The sequence below is a fragment of the Mus caroli genome, chromosome 1 (genome assembly GCF_900094665.2).
Source record: "Mus caroli chromosome 1, CAROLI_EIJ_v1.1, whole genome shotgun sequence".
In the NCBI taxonomy this organism is placed as follows: Eukaryota; Metazoa; Chordata; class Mammalia; order Rodentia; family Muridae; genus Mus; species Mus caroli.
Window position 1 is genome coordinate 19306261 of NC_034570.1, and position 19796 is coordinate 19326056.

The 19796-nt window shown below is 43.5% G+C and overlaps 2 protein-coding genes across 4 annotated transcripts in view; one reads left to right on the forward strand and one right to left on the reverse strand.

The window, feature by feature from the left end:
- B3gat2 (beta-1,3-glucuronyltransferase 2) overlaps positions 1 to 18999 on the forward strand; it is an 80878-nt gene extending 61879 nt beyond the window's left edge. The window contains exons 3-4 of the mRNA XM_021163020.1: positions 16041 to 16189; positions 16269 to 18999. Of these exons, the coding sequence (XP_021018679.1) occupies positions 16041 to 16189; positions 16269 to 16355 (236 nt within the window). The 3' untranslated portion in view covers positions 16356 to 18999. The remainder of the gene's footprint in view (positions 1 to 16040; positions 16190 to 16268) is intronic.
- Positions 16778 to 19796, reverse strand: part of Smap1 (small ArfGAP 1) — a 75800-nt gene continuing 72781 nt past the window's right edge. For 2 of the 3 annotated variants that reach the window (XM_029475150.1, XM_029475152.1), the window contains exons 9-10: positions 19391 to 19698; positions 16778 to 17716 (exon numbers count right to left, since the gene is read on the reverse strand). In XM_029475150.1, coding sequence (XP_029331010.1) covers positions 17582 to 17716; positions 19391 to 19698 — 443 coding nt within the window. In that variant the 3' untranslated portion in view covers positions 16778 to 17581. The remainder of the gene's footprint in view (positions 17717 to 19390; positions 19699 to 19796) is intronic. The other variant, XM_021163031.2, reaches the window with a different exon arrangement.

The following is a 19796-nucleotide window of genomic DNA, read 5'->3' on the forward strand; positions in this document are numbered from 1 at the left end:
TTTTTCGAGACAGGGTTTCTCTGTATAACCCTGGCTGTCCTGGAACTCACTTTGTAGACCAGGCTGGCCTCGAACTCAGAAATCTGCCTGCCTCTGCCTCCAGAGGCTGGGATTAAAGGCGTGCGCCACCACGCCAGGCTTCAGTGGGATTCTTGAGGCTGTGAAATCATAAAACAAGAGCTGGCAGCTATGGTGAAATGTCACTTAGAGACTGGACAAGGATGCCCCAAGGGTGCTGAGGATGCAACCCAAGGTCTCTGCACGCCAGCCGGGAAGCAAGGGATCTTGTACGTCAACAGCAGGAAGTCTGAACAGTCCCACATGAGGCGGCCTCGGCACAGTGGCTCCAGGCATATGGGGCTGCCAGGAAGGGTTCCCTACTCAAGAGTGGATGGAATGCTACCACTGGGGATTCTACAGAATGGCAGCCAAACAACAGAGAAAGCTGTGGGGTACAGAGACAACACTTAGTACAAATCCAATGAGTTCGGTGAGAGTTCGTGATCAGAAAATAAAACAGGTATGTGTGAGCAAGAAATCAAGAGAAATCGAATATTTTTTCCTTTGACACTGGCTCATCACCCAGTTTGAATTTGAGCTCTGACCCCTCTAGAAGGGAGGCATTGGTAAGTCCACTTCCCCTGCCAGGCTGTCTGCTGTACCACCACACTGGGTCCTGTCGCTTGTCGTCACCTCTTACACAGGCCAGGAGTAAGGTTACTGGTTCCGTGGCTCCTGTTTGTGTCCCAGTTGAACCGTTAGGTTCCTACTCCACACTTCAGTAGTGATTTCAGTAGCCTCTCGAGGTGAAGCAGGCCCATGGTCCCCACATCACCACAGGCTGACACATATACCATGTGACCTGCAACAAGGAATATGTCCCCCTCTCCAGATACCACCTCATTGTTCTTGAGACCTGCCAGCCACCATCAGATTTCCTCTCGGAGTGAGAACTGTAACCATAGTGTATGGTTACAGTCAAGAATGGCATTGATCACACCCCCACCCCACTTCCACCCTACCCCCACCCCGCCTCTGCCTTTCCTAGCATTTTGCCTTTGTATGTGTGCTTTTTGCTCAATGAATGAAAAAGCCCTGAGTTTAAAGCAATTGTGCCAAGATTTACAAACAAGAACATTCAGAATTTTATTGTAGGAGCCTGCCTCTCTGCAGGGGCAGTTATCAGACTGGTGTTAGATTTCTGAGATTCTTGTACATGTAGTATGGATTTGGCTGAAGAAGAGCCCAGAGTTCTGAGCGAGAAATGGACCCTAGACATGTGTATCCAGTAATACCTCACTTTCTCAAAGAAAAATTACCAAAAGTATGTTGTCGGGACATCCCAGGAGAAACTACGAGTCCACAGTGACTCCTGGTCTCTTCCCTGGGTACCTGGGTACCACCCACATATAGCCCCATTTCCCCCTCTGGGCATCTACAAACCATGTGGAGAGGCAGAGGTACAGCCCCAGGCAAGCAGAATCCGGTCTGATTTAGAGGGAGGGTGGAGCTTTGATGGGCTGGAGGGAGAAAGTCTTCCTCAGGAGTCTTAATCATATGTCTCTTTAATCGAAGCCCACTCCCATCACCTCCCCACCCTCCATGGCAATCTTTAATGAAGCAGCTCTCCGAGACAATTCTTGTTTGTATTGTTTTATTTGGTGATGTAACAGATACACTTTATTTGTGGTGAACCAGGGATTGTTATATACCTCTTATGAGAAGGGATACCCAGGAAGGGAAGGTCATTGGCTGAAAGCTCACGGCTATGTAGATATCTCATTAGTATGGAGAAGCACTCCCAATGTTAGGCCATGCGACTGAGTGCCCAGAGTCCTCAGAGGGTGTCGTCATGGTTACATGTTCCAGAGTAGGTAGAGGTGGGTAGGGGAAGGCTCCACTCCTGCCCATCTCAGTTCCCTGAGATTCCTGGGGTTGGAGCTCTTATGCCAGTCTAGTAGCATGGACCCACGTGCCCTACAAAAGTATAGTAAAGTCAATTAGAAGAAAGAACTAAATAGGAATGGGAGATGGCTTGCCTTAGGGTTCTAGTCATGACCACAGCAAGTCTTATTATAAAGGAAGGTATCTAATTGGAGATGGCTTACAATTTTAGAGGTCTAGTCCATTATCATCATGGTGGGTAGCATGGTGGCACATAGGCAGACATGGTGCAGGAGAGGTATCAGAGTTCTACATCCAGATGGGCAGGCAGAAGGAAGAGACAGTATGCCACTAAACCCGGCTTGAGCTTCTGAAACCTCAACACCCCCCCCCCATCACACTTCCTCCAACAAGGCCATACCTACTCCAACAAGGCCACTCCTGATGTGTCGTGGGGATGGGGCATTTTCATTCAAACCATCACATACTTAAACCCCGAAGAAGAGTGAGCAGTGAGGTCAGCAGCCCTTACCATTATGAATGATATCTATTAATAATTTAAAGCACTTGGTTGGAAGCTAAACTGTCACAAAGGCCATGTGCTGTAGCTTGACTGCTAGCTGATGGGCTCTGGGGAACTAACTGGATCACAAAGAGTCTGACTTCAGCTGCATGTTAATCCATGAGTGGTTTCATAACGTGACTCTTGGAAGCCAGGGAGACTAGAATAGGAGATCTAGTGAAAGGCACCGGGTCCCTGGGTGTGCCCCTGGAGGATTGCTTATCCTTGGCTCCTTCTTCTTTGCCCTCTCTGCTTCCAAACTTTATGAGGAAAACACTTTTGCTTCTACCACACATTGGCTGCCATGAAGTGAGGGTCAAGCAACCATGGGCCTTGAGCCTTCTGCAACCACAGAAATCCAATGGAAATCCCTCATTAAGTAGCTTTTCTTGGGTGTTTTTGTCAGAGCTGAAAAAAAAAAAAAAACCTGATGTTTAGTATACAGAAAGAGAAATGATACAAAAATCGAGTTTTGAATTAAAATTTGAGCACTTTAATAATGCCTGGTGTGGGGGCGCAGAAGGCAGTAAACACTGTGCGCTCTTCCAGAGAGAGATAGATTAGATGACTGCAGATTAAATTAAATTTGTGATAAGAAAGTAGAGTCAACTCTTGGTGCCATAAACATTTAATAATATAGTAAGGATTTTATAATAGAGTAGATTATGTTTTGTATTATTAGAGGAAGAAAAAAAGAAAAAGCCAAACTCATAAGAAGGGGAAGTTTTATAAAATTAGTTTAAGACAGAACAGCAATAAACGTGCAACGGCTGATTAGCACCAAGGTCAAGCACAGCAACAAAACTTGTTCTTCCCCAAGATTATTTTAAAATGTGAAATATATCTGTGTGTCCATGTGTGGGTATGTGCACTTGAGTGTAGCTCCCTGAGAAGGGAGTCCATGGTGCTTATGAGATGGGTTATGTGGGTCCTGGAAAACCAAACGAGTCCCTTACACAAGTGCTATCTATACATAAGAACTAAGCCATCTCTCCAGCCCCAGAACATGTTCTTATAAAAAGGTGCACTTATAAAAGGGTCACTGATGATCGATGGCCACCAGCCTATCACCAGGATGAACAAGAGACCATGTCTCCAAGGAAGGTAGCGAGGACAGCTAACAGTCTCCTCCAGCTTCCTAAGGTGCAGATGTGCACGACCCTCACCTCCATGTATACACGGTATGTATACACACTCCTAATTTAAAAAAAAAAAAAATTCTGGTACAAACTCAAAATGAGCATTAGGAATGAGTACACAGCGAACTAGACTAAAACTTTGAAGAGGCAGGCTAAGGAGCCAGAGAACTGTGGTGGCAGAGCTTAAGAAGCATCAAGCTGGTATCCTGAGTTCTACCTCAGCCAATCCAGAAACGACCATGAGACAAAGGCCCTGGGTGTTTACAGAAGCGCAGGATGAATGGCAGAATGTCTGCCCATGCTGCTCTTAGGTTTTGCCTCTGTGGTCCTGAGAGGGAGTCTTGATACCGCCAGTCCACAGAGTACAAGGGAATCACGGTGTAGGAGGGTTGTTTTGAGGCAGAAATTGAGAACTACGCATGCTCTTAAGGACAAAGGCCTTCAGGAGGCTTCTGGCATCTGGGTCAAACCTCCTGTGGCCAGATTAAGATAAAGCTTTGACTGTGGGATTCTGCATAAAGTAATGGGGGGCTGTAAGCGACGTCCTTAAAGAGGAAGAAAAGTGTTTTCACAGAGCAAACTGCAAGTTGGATGCCCAAGACTTGGGACAATGGGGGGCCCGTGGGAAATGTCCAGGGGGAGCCCTAGACCTACCTGACTAGGAGTGAGGTCTGTCTATGTTGTTCCTTTGCCTAGTGAGCAACAAGAAGTCTAAAATGCTTTCCAGGGCTGTGCAAGTCCCACAACCAGATCCCCTTTACTGTCTATGCTAGACACCCCAGCCTGTGTGCACCCATCTGTCTCTTCTCCCTGGAACACCTGGTGTAGCTGCCACACCTGCTGTCTTTGCGTTGTGGCCACAGAACTTTCCTAAAGCTGATTATCAGTCAAGGAGCCGCTAGTTCCTGCTGAAGAGCAGGAAAGGCTGTAGGAAAGGCAGTGTGCTCAAGGTGACCCGAAAACTGGGTCCCTCCCACCAGTCTCAAGCCTCCCAGCTTCCTCTGGGTGGATGGTGGGGAACTTCAATAGCTTGCAGACCCACCTCAGATTTCCCTCTCGGAGACCACCCTCATTGCCGTGATATCCTCGCCTCTCCTTGTTCTAGGTCCACAGGCTTTCACCTACTTCTGTAGCATTGACGACCTGACCCTATTTGTCTTGATTTTCCTAACTGGACTCGGACTTACCAGAGAGTTAGGACCATGTCTTACATAGTAGCATCATCAGCACTAAGACGAGCCAGCAATAGGTTTGGGAAAGGTCCTTGTTTTGAACTTGCTGTGCAGCCAAGTATAACCTGCTGGTGTGTGCCACGGTCCCTGTAAAGGTTTTCTGGAACAAATGAACAATGGCCCAATGAAACTGAAAACTGAAAGATGATGTATTTCATATAATCTTGGAAATGAGGAATTTACAGCTGGCCTGAGGAATAAGAGAGGTCTTTTATTCTGGTGGTTGGTTCTTCAGCTGTGGCGCTGTGTGCTACCTGCCTTAAGGGCTCACAAGAGTAAAAGAACCTTCTCCATTTCACATCTGAAGAGAATGTGGCACGCACGGTGCCCTGACAGCACTTCACCAAACCGTCTTTAAATAAGTGGGAAAGGAGAGATTTGAACCCGGGAGCATTGGGTTAAACATTTTCCCATAGTGACCGTCCTACACTGCTATTCCATTTCATTGAAGGAGGTCATTAGGAAACTTCTTGCAGCTTAGAATCAGAACCCAACAAGGCTCCCACTAAGCACTGGGAACGGACACACGTAACAGCTTTGTTACTGAACCCCTCAAGCAATGGCTTCACTGCTATTACCCAGGGTTAGAACAAGACACAAGTTCCTTTTTTTTCTGTTCTAGTAGAGTGGTGTAGCATGACCCAGTAAATAACGCCATGGAGAATGCAAATCTCTAATTTCTCCCAACTGAAACATACAGTTCACTTTTTGCTGCCAGTTAAAAATAACTACCAGAGCATGAAAACATGAAACAGCACCAGCATGCACCTCTGTGGTTGCATCTGCCCTTCAGAGGATGGAGCAGGTTGTGTCCCCAGTGGTCTCTGAACCAGCCAAGTCTCTTCACCTCTAAGCTTCAAAGACATTCTTACTCAGAAAACAGAGGTGAACATTTGCAGACTTCAGTTACTTGAGGCCATGTGATTCACACTGGGCTCTCAGGGCCAGGCTTTCTGTCCACAGTCGTCCTGACAGAGGCCGTGGATTGTGGTTTTGTTGTCTCCAGATTAGAGATTTAAATGATTTGCCCCTAAATAGCATTTCTCTTCTAAGCACTTTAGTTCCCCCAGCCCCACAGAGAACAATGACTGCTAAGATTTTATTTTATTTTATTTTATTTATTTTTTGAGTTTTAAGAAACTACACAGTAATTAAAGGTGCTGGAGAGGAATGGAGAGAGGCAGAGCAAGCCACAGCGCGCTTGAGCAGAGATCCATTAGTCTGCTCTAGGATCCTGACTGGGAACTTTATGCTCTTCAGCAGAAGAGAATGCGTCTAAATTGATGAGAAGTAATATGCCAGCAGCTCTGTCTGCTTGCCAGGCATGGCCGATTAGAAAGGAGCCTTTGTCATGGTGTGTTTTGTCTAGCAGAGGGGTGTGAATGGCCAGGCTTAGAACCATGGCAACGGGAAACAGGCAGAAGTTCTTGCTTTCTCAAAACTGGGTTAGTTGCTACCAGAGTGTAATGTCACAGGCAAGACCATCCCTCCTATGTCTCTTCCACGTGTGCCTGCTTGCCTTTTAACCTCCTGTGGCATGTTACGATGCTCCTGCCTTCATGGTGTCCTTGACTCTCAAGGCTAAGGAAACTCCAGTTGTTTACAAGTGAAGTCCTGGGTTTGTTATCACAACAGAAAAGCAGCTAGGTAGGAAGGGAAGTTAAATATCAATACGCATACCACAGGGAGTTTGTGAAATCCATGCCTATAAAAATTTCTAAATAACTAGATAAATAACTAAATAAATATCACATTTCTAAATAACCAGTTAGTCAAATAAGAAATAGTTTGTAAAATATTTTGAGATGAATGAAAATAGAATAGTAGCATCCTAGAACCTCACAGATGCAGCTAATAGAGTGGTTAAAGGTCTTTAAATGCCTGTGCAAAAAAAAAAATAATAACAATGTAACCTTATAGGATACCTGGAAAAGACGAAACCAAGGTAATTTGAAAATGATTAGAGACCTGATAAGTAAATGAATAAAATGAACCATATGCAGACTAGAAAAGCAAACCAGAAACTCACACTAAAGATCCTTCTGACATATAAACTAAGGGGCTTGGCTTGATAGGTAAGAACAGTTGCTATGTAGTGTGAGGGCATGCGTTGGAATCCCCAGCTCTCATGTAAAAGCTGAGCATGCTCATGTAACCAGCGCGGGGGAAGGACATAGGCAGAGCCCAGGAGCTTGCTTGCTGGCCAGCCTAGCGATCCTGCCCAGACTCTGGTGAGTGAGAGACCCTGTCTCAGGGAATTAGGTAGATGGCAGTGGGGGAAGACACCAGCGTCTTCTGACCTCTGCATGTGCACTCTTGTGGGAAGCACACACATGTACCCTGAGTTCACACACACACAGACACACACAGACACACACACACACTTTTCAATGGACTGCCCAGCAAGAACAGGTGATGCCTCATTAATAAAGTCAGGGATGCAAGAAATATAACCCATCAACTTTACAGAAACTTTGAAAAAAAATCAGAGAATTATGAAAAAAGGTATCTGAAATTAAGGAACCAAGGTGATAATAAATTCATGGTTAAACTAGTAAAATTGACTCAAGAAGAGGCAGAATCTGAGCCAATCCATAAATACACAGTGCGTAATTGGTAGTCAACAAACGTACAGCACACATGGCTTCTCCTGTGATTTCTATTAAATATCTAAAGAAAATTTAGTGATCCTTCACAAACATTTCCAAATTTCACAAAGAGAATTAGTTTTGAGCCATCTGGCAGACCAGTATCACTTTGATACCAAAGATGTAACAAAGCAATTATAAGTCTGTCTCCCTTTTAAATATACATACAAAAATTGTATATTATATGTGTATGTGTATAGACAGACATACAGAGAGACTGACAAACAAATACTAGCATCACTTTAACAATTTTTTGTCATGGCCATCCAACCATGATTATTTTGTATTATCCCTGGAATGTAAGCTCAGATACAACACTCAACATTGATATACCATGTGAATGAATATAAAAAAAGCCATATGATCTTGTTAATAGATGCAAAATTTAAAAAGCAGTTGACAAAATTCAAATATTCTGCATGATAAAAACACTAGGCAGGGGCTGGAGAGATAGCTCAGTAAGAGAATGAAAAAGCAGCATCCACACTGGGCGAAGCCAGGAAAGGAGAAAGTAAAACGCTATCAGGAGAAAATACCGGGGAACAGGTAAGCTTACCAATACTATGCGGTAGATAAGGGAGTACAAACGCCAGCTGGGCATGGGAGCCACCTTTAATCATAACACTTGGGAGTCTGAGACAGGCAGATCTCTGAGAATTTCAGGCCAGCCTAATCTATATAGCAAGCAAGTTCCACATTATGGCTACATAGTGATACCCTATCTCAAAAACTAAAAAACAACAGAAAAATCAGTTATAAACAGTGACAGTGAACGGTCAGAAAATGAGGCCGTTTCACTCTTATGTTCATTAACAGTTATGTCGGGAATAAAGTGCTGAAATGAAGTATAAGGCCCTTGTGTAATGGAAACTAAAGTGAAACAACGTGACTGAAAGGAAAGACCTCTCTAATGGATTAACAAAAGGAGTGCAGAGAAGACTGTGAGGTCCTTCACACTAAGTCACAGCTGTGGAATCATCTTCTCAAAGTTGTAGCTGTGCTTCTGGTAGAAATTGAGAGCCATCCAGTTCATAAAGAAAGGAGGTTGAGAACGGCTAAAACAACCTCTGGTAGCAGGGAGTCAGGGGAGGGGGGATACAAAGCTAGAGGAATTATACTTCCCAGTTTGAAACTGTATTTTATATCTTCAGTAGTAAAAACACTCTAGGGCAGTGATTCTCACCCTTGCAAATACTGCAACCCTTTAATACAGTTCCTCATGTTGTGGTGACCCCCCCGACACACACCATAAAATTATTTTGCTGCTACTTCATAACTGTAATTTGCTAGTTATGCATCCTAATGTAAATATCTGATATGCAGGATATCTGATATGTAGTCCCTGTGAAGGGTTATTTGAGACACGCCCCCCCCCTGCCCCCAAAGAGGTCATGCCAACACGTTGAGAACTGCTGCTCTGGAGGCAGGAGAGGTGGCTTAGTTCATAAAGTGCTTGCCCTTTGTGTGAGTGTTTGATCCTTAGCACAATGAAAACTGTAAGCTTGGTGGCATTCACTTTATAACCCCAGGGCTGGAGACAGATGTACCTCTGGTACTTGCTGGCAAGCCAGTCTGGTCTAATCACCAAGTTCCAGGTCCTCCAAACCTTGAGTCCTTGCCTTAGAAACAAGATGGGAGCTCTGAAGACCAACACTTGAGGTTGACCTCTGATCTCTGGCACATGAACATACATATATGCACCCACAAATATACATATGTGTGTATATATGTATATGTGCATGTGTGCATGTGCACTATACACCTATACATGTGTACTCACACACACACACACACACATGCACCTATACTTAGCATATGTTAAGTATATACATTAATGAAACATAATTGGCAACCACAGAAATTTTAGTTACAGGTCAAATGATTTTGCTAAAGAAACCAAGAAAGGTCAATGGCAAGGATTAGTTCTTTTAAAGATTAGCACTCAGACTTGGGGATGCCTAAACATACCATTTGTAGTAGCTTGAGTGAGAATGATGGCCCCAAGAAGCTCATCTATTTGAATGCTTGGTCACTAGGGCGTGGCACTATTTGAAAGGATTAGGATTAGGAGTTGTGGCCTTACTGGAGTGTGTCACTGAGCATGGACTGTGAGGTTTCAAAAGCCATACCAGGTCCAGTCTCTCTCTCTCTCTCTCTCTCTCTCCTTCCCCTCTCCCTCCCCCTCTCTCTTTCTCTGGTGCTCATGCACCTTGGCCTCTGGATCAGACTGTAGAACTCTCAGCTACTTTTCCAGTGCCATGTCTACCTGCATGCCACCATACTTCCTGTGATATGATAATGGACTAACCTCTGAAACTGTAAGCAAGCCCACAATTAAATGCTTTTTTAAAAAAATAAATAAGATTTGCCTTAGTCATGGTATCTCTTCATAGAAACAGAACAGTGACTAAGAAACCATTTTAATGGCTACACATGTGGTTTTACATTTTAACACATATTTTAACCAGGAGTAGTATTGAAATTCAAACATGCAATATTCCAAGAGGCAGTGTATGCTCTGACAGGAAGAGCTATGAGAGACAGATACTCCAGAGAGAAGTGGTACCACATATAACTTCCTTTTTCCAAAAAGTTCTGACTATAGTGTATGTATATGTCTATTTGTAAGCATGTGTGCATGTGTGTGTTTTATTTTGGATTTGAAATCATTTTTTTCTTAAGTGGATGGAGAGTGATTTTTGAAATTAATTGCTATTGGCAACATTGAAGGAAGATGTCTAGGGCCTGGAGAGATGGCTGAGTTCTTCAAGAAGACCCTGGTTTGATTTACAGTACCCACAAGATTCACAACCATCTGTAACTCCAGTTTCAAGGGATCCAATGTTATCTTCTAGTATCTGTAAGCACTAGGCATGCATGTTGTACATGCGCACAGATATACACGCAGGCAAAACACTTACACACAATTTTTTTTTTAAAAGAGCATGTCAAGCCTCCATTATCCCCAGGGGGTGATACAGAAAGCTAGTGTCTCGTGATGAGACTATGAAGGCCTTGTAGCCATGTCAGCTGCAGGAAGTAGGAGTATGCTTGATTTGCAGCACATAGATTATTTACTTTGCAGATTAAGAGAAGTGTGCATGCGAGTGGGTCAGGTACATGATGATGAGACCAAGTTGGTGGCTGTCCAGCAGGAGACATGGCAACTGCTACTGATGTTCCTGAGGGGGGAGGGGGGCTCTGCTTTATGGACTTTATGTCACCTCTTTTGTTAAAAGCAAATGGGGGTGTGCTTCTTCCCATGGCAGGCATCGCCACTGCACTGCTGACTAGTACACAGACAAGAGTAGCTATCTGAGTCTCATGAGAACCTACAGGAGTTTGAGTCAGCCTGCATCTTGAGGTAAAATATCAGTTGTTTTCTCTGTTCTAGTTTTTCTCCTCCTCTTCCTCCTTCAAATGCCCTTCAAGTTGAAAACTTCCCATTTGTAATTGGTTAACTGATATTCACTTCCAACCTGAGTCACAAAAAGATAATGGATTTTGTGAAAAAGAGTGTTGACCATCTATCAAGAGAGTTTTGCTTTTACATTCTCTAATAGTGAGATATTAGAGTCTAATATACAGTTGAGATCATGACAAGTCCCATCCTTGAGATTAGCATATGTGGCTGTGGTGTCCTGCCTTTTTCATGCTGGCACGGGCTTGTGGAAGCTTGAGGACGCTTTCTGCCATTCTTCATGAACTTTGCTTGCCGTTTTCTTGTAATGCTTTTGCATCGTTTAGGTGTCAGGGCAAGGCTGGCCTTCAGGATAATTTAAGGGACGGTTCCTTTTTTTTTATTAAAAGTAAAAATTAATGTAGCACTTTTATTAGTTCTTTACATGGTTACTGGGATTCACACTGAGGGTTGTCTGGCCCTAGAAAGTTGTAGTATTGGAAGGCAGCTGAACCATAAACTTCACTTCTTTGTTTGACTGTTCTAGGTTGTCCAAATCTATTTTAATCTGAGATGTCTGAAGCTCTGTCATAAAGCTAATACTTCTTGTTACTCCTGTCACTAGAACCCGTTCTCTGCATATTGGTGGTTTGTGCCTTCTACTTCTCGAGAACTTATGGATAGATGCTTATCTGTGTACTAGTGACTTTTCTGTTGCTGTCATTAAAACACCATGACTATAAGCAACTTATGGAAGAGTTTATTGGGTCTAACAATTCCAGAGGAACAGAAGTCCATTGTGGTGGGCAGGTGCAGCAGCAAACAGCAGGCTTGGTGGCAGTAGAAAGCCAAGAGCTCCTACTTTCAAGTCAGGAAACTACAAGTAGGATGTGGCTGTATACTTTCAAAGACCTGCCCCAGTGACATACTCCGTCCAGCAAGGCCAAACCTTCCCAAGCAGTGCCACCAACTGAGCCTATGGGAGCCATTTCTCATCATTATTCTTCTGCATTCTCTCTTCTTCCCTCTATCTGCTCTTACATTTAATAGTGCTTGGGTTTTATTTACATCTAGCGTATAAAAATGTGATCTCTCATCTTTCTAGTTTAGTGTTTAAAATATTTTGGAAAACATTTTTGCCATGCTTGCTGTAATGATAGATTGTGTGTGTGTGTGTGTGTGTGTGTGTGTGTGTGTGTGTGTGTGTGTGTGTGATCTCAGCTTCTTAAATGGCTAAGGCAGGAGGTCTCAAGCTAGCCCACTGGGGTAGCAGGACAACACAGTAAGAATGAAGGCTGGACATTTTTAGTCATCATTTCCTTCATATATTTTTATACCTTCCTCTCACCTTTCATTCTGATTCCCTAGTCTTCTTTTTATTGTGGTTTAGTAGTTTTATTACTTTCTCACTTCCCTTTCTCTGTAATTTACTCTTTGATCATTTTCATATATTTGAAGTTTATTTAATCTTTGGTACTGAACTTTTGAAGATCATCTTTGCTAACCTTTTTGTGTCTCAGATGCTAGTTCTACCCAGGATACTTACATCTTGTCGTTCTGTCACTCAGATGGCCTTGTCACTCTTCTCTCACAGCATGCCCACATCTCTTCAGCCTTCTTGAATATGAAACAATAATTCAGCCATGCATATCATTTCTGGATTTCTCTTTGCTGCAGTATTTATATTCCTGCTTCTTTGTATAGCAGGGAAGTTCTGGTTCTGCGACATTTTGGATTCTCAATTGTTGGGTAATGATTGATATGCATGTGTATGTATATGTAATATAAACACACAAACATAACATATACTGTATTATAGATATTCTTGAGCTCTTTCTGAGACATGACCAAGTTATTTGGAGGCACTCTATCCTTTCAAGGTTTGTTTTTTAAGTTTAGGCAGGAGCATCTGAGCTTTCAGAGCTAATCTGACCTGACACTAGCCAGTCACCATCCATGTTCCGTACAGAAGCTGCAGCTACCACTAGGCTGCTGTGCTCCTCCTGATGAGAACATGACCACTCCCGGGCTAAGTGAGTCAGGATAACTGATTCACCTCCTCCTTTCTACTTCTCTACATGGTCTGGGTACTTCTGTGGGCATCAGCTGATGACACTGAAGGCTTGAGAATCTATGCCCATTATCAGAGCTTTTTGCTCTACAAATTCTCACTATATAGCTTCCTCACACTGTTGTCATCCAAAGGAGACAGCAGAGTTTGGGGGTTCCTTGCCTGTGGGGTGGCCTCTTCAGAGCTCTGGCAGTTTGAGGCCTGACTCTCTTGGAGAGTCTATCATATGTGTTTCACCCCAAATGACTAAACACTCTTCTTGTTATTTAATCCTCTGTCTTTTGTTAAATAGTATTCTGCCTGTATGAACATACATGCTCCCAAGTGCATGCCAGGTGCCCACAGAAGTCAGACAGTGCCGAAAGCCTTGAGGTTACAGATGATTGTGACATATGACACAAGAGCTGGCAACTGGAAGAGGAGCACATGCTCTTAACCAGTGAGCCATCTCTTCTCCAACTGTCCTGTGGGTTGTTAGACTCTGATGCATTCAGCAAGCATGTAATCTACTGAGGCAAACCCTGTCCCTCTGCCTAGTGAGGATGTGCCCTCCCTTCCCACCCTCAGATGCTAAGGAAGACCTGTCTTCACAGCCAACAGTCCCTGTTCACTGGCATGGCACATTTCCCCCTAACTGACCCAGACAGAAAACCCTACTTCTATGGGTTTTGTAAGAATCCTAATACCTCGAAAGACCTTTAAAGCCAAATCCAGTAAGGATATAATGCTCGAGGCAAATACTTGCAACTGAAGAAAACCCAAGACACCCACAGCAGATTGGAAATCAATCGTCAGGAGCTAACATTGCTGCCTCTTTCCAAGAGACAGCACTTTAGCTCAGCATGCTATCTCATCAGGGCAGAGGATTTCTCCTGGAGCAACCCAGCTTGGCCCAGTTACCAGATGATGCCTGCTTGCTGTGGATGTGACCTGCTTCCTGAGCAGAGAACAGGCAGAACCCCCTGAAGTAGGCAAAGAACATCTGGATAATGTCCTCCCTCCTCCCTCTAGCCCCGTTTTTAGGAGCTAGGTTACTTATGAGCCCCTCCCTAAGGGCTCTGCTGTTCAGGTGCAGATCACTGCACAATGAGGACAAGAAGGCACCCAACAAAAACAATGGTAGCTTCAGGGCCAGCTGTGGCCTGTGCTTCATTTTGCCACATAGATCTATGCTATGATGAAATATTCCTGAACCAGGGGAATGGAGAAAATATTCATCTAATCTGAATCCTTCAGTGGCTGCAGACGGCGAGTTTAACATCTTAAGGGACAATGAAGGAAATCAGGTCTGAATGGTTTTATATTTTCAGAATTACCTCTGCATCATCTGGATCATTGTGTGTGCTATGAAAATAGGGATATAAAAAGCAGTGCCTTGGAGCCACATAAAGAATATTCCAGAAGCTCCAGTATGACTGAGAAGGGCAGACCTGCATTTAGATAAAGGATGAAGCACATGAAAAAAAGCAAGACATCATTAACATGAATGCGATCTGGTCTGATGCGAAAAGGCACTTTCTCAGCTTCAAGCTTGGGTTGTGTTGCTCAAGTCTTGGGCTGTAGCAGCTCTGCCTGTGGAAGACTTTAGACCCCTTACCAAAGTCCTATGACATACCTGTGGCCTGGCTCTGCCCACCAGAACGTTCACAGGCCCGTTACCTGTCGCCCAGGGTTCCTGCAGTGTGAATGGAGGCTGGTACTACCCACCCTTCTTGCTACTGTTTACATGGTGGCATATTTATTTACAGTCTTTTGCACAGTGCTCTGAAGTTGGTAGAATCTTTCTGTGTGCCATGGTTTCAGACTTCTCTTGCAGGTTAAGAAATGGCATTACAGAGTTAACAGAAGTGATTTAGCCAGTGTCCCAAATGCAAGGACCTAATGAAAAACAAGACTAGATGCTCCAAATAAATGTTGCTTACTAGAACACAAGGTGTCCTTCCACACAGCCTTAGCGGAGGGCACTGGAGTCTGGAGGCCACTTTATGGGTTATGTTGTCTGATTTTGCTTCACTCAGCACTTCCTAGAGTACTGTCTGTGCATAGCTAAGCATTAACTTCCTCCAAGAGGCAGCAGGATCCAGGGCACGTGACTGAGCAGCAGGACAACTGGAGGTGATGGGAGTGATGTGGTCTTCTCACAGCTCTTCTGTTACAGTCTGATGGTGTGACACTTCTTCAAAAAGTAGCATTCATCTGCTGCTAATGGAAGAGTAGACACACATTCCTACGAAGAAGTTCCTAGCTTGGCTCTCAACTCCCAAAGGGCCTGAGTCTACTGTCAAGAGCAAAGGTTCAGGCTTCAGATTTCTAAAATAGTCACACATGCAGTCGGCTGTTGAGTGCGTCAGGAGTGTATTACAGCAGATTAAACAGTGGTGATTCTGTCACAGAACCAATCACTGGAGGGAGCTCGCTTTCTGTCTTTGCATGCTGAAGGGTGAAATCACAGCCTCCTACATGGGAGACAAATGTTCTACCACTAAGCTAGATCATTTTGATTTTAAGCACTCCAATACAAAAACCAAACTTGTCAAATGACTCAATACTGCCTGGACTGATCTCTAAGCTCCCCACTTCATGCTTAAAGAGTGAAACCAAAACTTATACATTAAATACTTATACATTAATACTTGTAATACTTATACATTAATACTTGTAATACTTGTTTCACATGATCATCAGTACCTGTACTACCAAGGTTGTCAATGTCAAGTCGTTTGGAACAGCGCTGACCTTGATGATAAAGCACACATTAATGACATCAAAATCAGCTGGGAAGGCTAGGCCAGCACTGGACCACCACCAAGAGAGCTAATAGTTCTCCAACAGCATGGAGTGTTAAACGTGGAGCTGTGCTGACTCCACTGAGGCAGTTCCTGAAATATAATTATCACAGGCTTCAGATTTTGCGGCAGGTGTCTTCAGAGTGTCCAAACCATGGACTAATTTTCCTCAGAGACTGTATGCAGGCAACGCTCTTATTAAAGTGTCAATACCAAGATCTAACCACATAGCAGGCATTTGTACTTTTTGATGTGGCCACAATTACAAAGGGAAAAAGTATACCAATAATAACATCTTTCTCTTTACTTCATACAAAGGATTTGCTGTGAGTCTGCAAGTCATCTTGTCCAATCCGAAAGCTGTATTTAAGCGCCGTGGATCCCAGCCAGGGATGCAAGAATCTGACTTTCTAAAGCAGATAACGACAGTTGAAGAACTGGAACCAAAAGCTAGTAACTGCACCAAGGTACCTCTTCACCTCCCTCATGGGCTGACCCTCGGAATGCTGACACTGCAGCTGTTTAAATTATCCCCTTCCTCCGCAGGTTCTCGTGTGGCACACTCGGACAGAGAAGGTCAATCTAGCCAATGAGCCAAAGTACCACCTGGACACAGTGAACATTGAGGTGTAGCTGCCAGGACCAGCAGGTGAGGACAGGAAGTCTGGAGCGTGGGCTGCTGCCCATTCAGGTACTGTTCCTTTGCCTTCAGCCTTTCCTTACCGCCGATGGACGCCCGTTTCGACAGCTACCTGGATGCTACAAAATGTGTTGTCTTCATTTGTTCTGCATGTGTTTTCTGAACTGGAAGATTTTTGTACAGTGAAGCCACATGACACTGAAAAGGACAACAGAGTATCTCACACTGTTCCCTCCCTCCCTTCCTCCCTCCCACAAGCCATCTCAATACTGCTAGAATGACAGGTTTTAGAAGCTGATGAGGAGTATTCTGTCAATTAAATATTTCCAGTTAAATTCTTGGCTTCACAACATGAACTATTTGGAAAGCTGATGGCAGTGTACACTGTAGGAAATAAAACCCACAAATAAAAAGGTGTGTGGATTCATCTGTTTAATATAGGGAAATAACATTTTGTCAATACTAGGCACCATAAAATGTAAACACAATTACTGTCATAAACCTGGATATACCTTCAAGGATTAAAAGTGGCTTTGTTTTAGTTACCCTGTGTGCATATAGTGCAGAAAAAGGTCTTCATATTAGCACTATGTACATGAGAAGAGGCCCACATTACAAGAGGCAATGGAAATTTGAATTCTGAAACCTTCATTGAGTTTTACAGTAGCATCCAGGTTTATCTCCGTTCACTAACCACGTTCCCTGTTAAGCACATCATAACAACAGCACAGTGGAGTGAGTGATGAATAAAAGAATTTGATACACTAGAAAACAGTGCTCAGTGATACATTTACATTCTATTTATATGATTAAACATTTGATCATACAGTACCTTTCTACAGGATTACTGGCTAATTTGGGGGTGGGGTTTATACTGTTAGAGGTATTACTAACATGATAACTACTTCCCTTATATGCAAACGTTAGAGCTATAATTTTGCAAATAAAACTGATTATGCAAGTTAACTGAGCAGCTTCCCAGTGTGGCTTAGGACATCATGGGGAGTATGAGCAAAGCTGCCCTCCACACAGATGGTTTCTCAACCTGCTTTCACATCAAATTTAATCAGCACAGACCAACACGGTCAATCAGGTAATTCTTAATGTGAACAAATGGGGGAAAGAAAAAATACGTTATGTACATGAATAAATGGGAACTAGATGCCTTTGCAGCGAGGAATGTCAGGGTCGGTTCTGGCTGGAACTCTGTGACAGCTTCTTACTTCCACAGCTGTGTGCTCAGAGTCTGCCCCGACGAGCTTCCAGACCACCCTGCTGTCGTGCTGGGAGGCTGGCCAAAACCTGCACTCGCGTTTGCACTACTGAGGTTCATGGCAGCCATCTGCTGATTCATCTGTGAAACACAAAAGGCTTAGTTAACAAGGATGATTCTCTCTTTAGCTACAGCCAGACACTTCATCAGATGTGAAAATTAGTCCAGACACTGGATGTGGACCACACAGAAATCTTTCTACTGAAATCAAAGTTACTTTTTTCTTACCTTTTCCTGAGTTAGGCATTACTTATAAAGTAATCCATAATTAGTTCACTTTCTAGATTAACCACAACTGAAAACACATCAAAGTAATCTTTGAGTTTATATCTGAGACCATCACTCTTCTGTGACTCCAAGACTAAGACATTTTTGAAAGTAAAACATCTTAAAATTACCCTAACATTTACAAAATACTCATAATTCTCTATTAACATCCTAAATGACCTTAATATACTTCCTAAACATTAAAAAGGTCATATAGCATATGTTTTAGGTTTTATGTTATAATAACATAAACAGCTAAAATTAAATTTCAGTATATGCTATACAATAAACAACTACATGTAATTTTCTTTCAGGCTAAAATCCAGTGTATTTATCAGGCTCTTAGCACAGTAGTTCTCTCACTACCCAGTTTGGTGATGGAACAAGAGACGCAGGATTTACCTAAAATAGTTTCAAACCTATGTTCAACATTAACTGTGTTCTTTGTGCAGAATTTTTTTTCTTTTGAAAACCCAAGACATAATAACCACACATGTGTCTACAGACAGGTAGATTCCATCTTCCCTTCTGCTCACTCTTATAGCCTTGCTGTTCTTCACTGGCTCTCCTGTAATCTAGCCTGAGTCACGTGAGCCTGAGCATCCTGGTCACAGAAAAGCTGTTCCTAATATCTGACATCATTCCCAAGGTTTCCAATGCATAAGCAGTGTGTACGTATATACCTACAAACCGCAGCTGTCACAGCACAAAAGCACTTGTAAGATACACGGCGGCTCTGTGAATGTTAGTTAGCAGTCAATGTTCTAAGGGAAACTAGGGGTCCCAGTGGTCCTGGTTCCTGTAAGATGCTCGGTGGACAGTCATGCAGAAGTGGAAATGGGACCATGAGCCCTGAGTCAAAGCCTCTGATGTGGGGCGACAGCAGGAATGTTACTCTAAGCTAAGCCAGACAGACATGGAATTTATCAGTGAATACCTGAGGGAAGCAGGGTTTACATTCTCACCACGGGGATTCCTGAGCCAATGGATGTTCCTCATACATCAACAGGCAGGAACCACATGACAGAGGCAGCCTTGATCCCTCATAAAACTGTGCTTTAAAAATATGAAGCTGGATTTCTATCTCACTGATAAGATGCAAGCTATCAGTGAAGATACTCTGGTCCAAGTGAACTATGAAGAGATCCCACCCAGGAGCCAAGTAAGCATGGCTGGCACCAAGCCTGACAGGTCGGAGCTGAGGCATCTCTTAGATGCTGCCCAAGATAAGACTACTTCCAGCTAGTGCAGGCATGTTCACCACTACAACTTCATTTCAGTATGAAATGAGGAAAGGAAAGCCCTAACATTTATTTATAGAACAGTCTTAGTAAGGACAGTAACTAGTCATTTATCTATAAACACTTGGATCTGGCCAAACTTATCCCTTTCTTTTGTTCCATCATTGGAGTTCAAAACAAATAAAAGTCCCAAAATACAAATGTGGTTTCTTAGATGTTAAGGTGGTAGAAACTACAAGAGCCTTACCTGTGAGAGGTTCCACTGAGGCTGCTGGGCTTGTGGCAGGCCGAACTTACTCTGTGGTGCACCCATTTGTCCCACCATTCCTCCCTGAGGGCCAACAACATTCTGAGGAAGTGGCATCACTCCAGTCTGTGCGTTTCCCATGAACCCATTGTGCATGGGCATGCCCACCATCATGCCAGTATTCTGTCCCATCATATTTCCTATAAGACCAGGAGCTGCAGGCACTGGGACGCCCATGGAAGGAAAACCTTGAAATGCAGTCGGTGCTTGTGAGGTAAATGGTATATTTGTGGGTCCCATAAACACACCTGTATTGTAAGAACCATGAATAAAAAAAGAAAAGAACAGGTCAAGAAGAGGCTCTGTATATGGCTGCACTCCTCTCCAGAGAAAGGGGCAGACAACT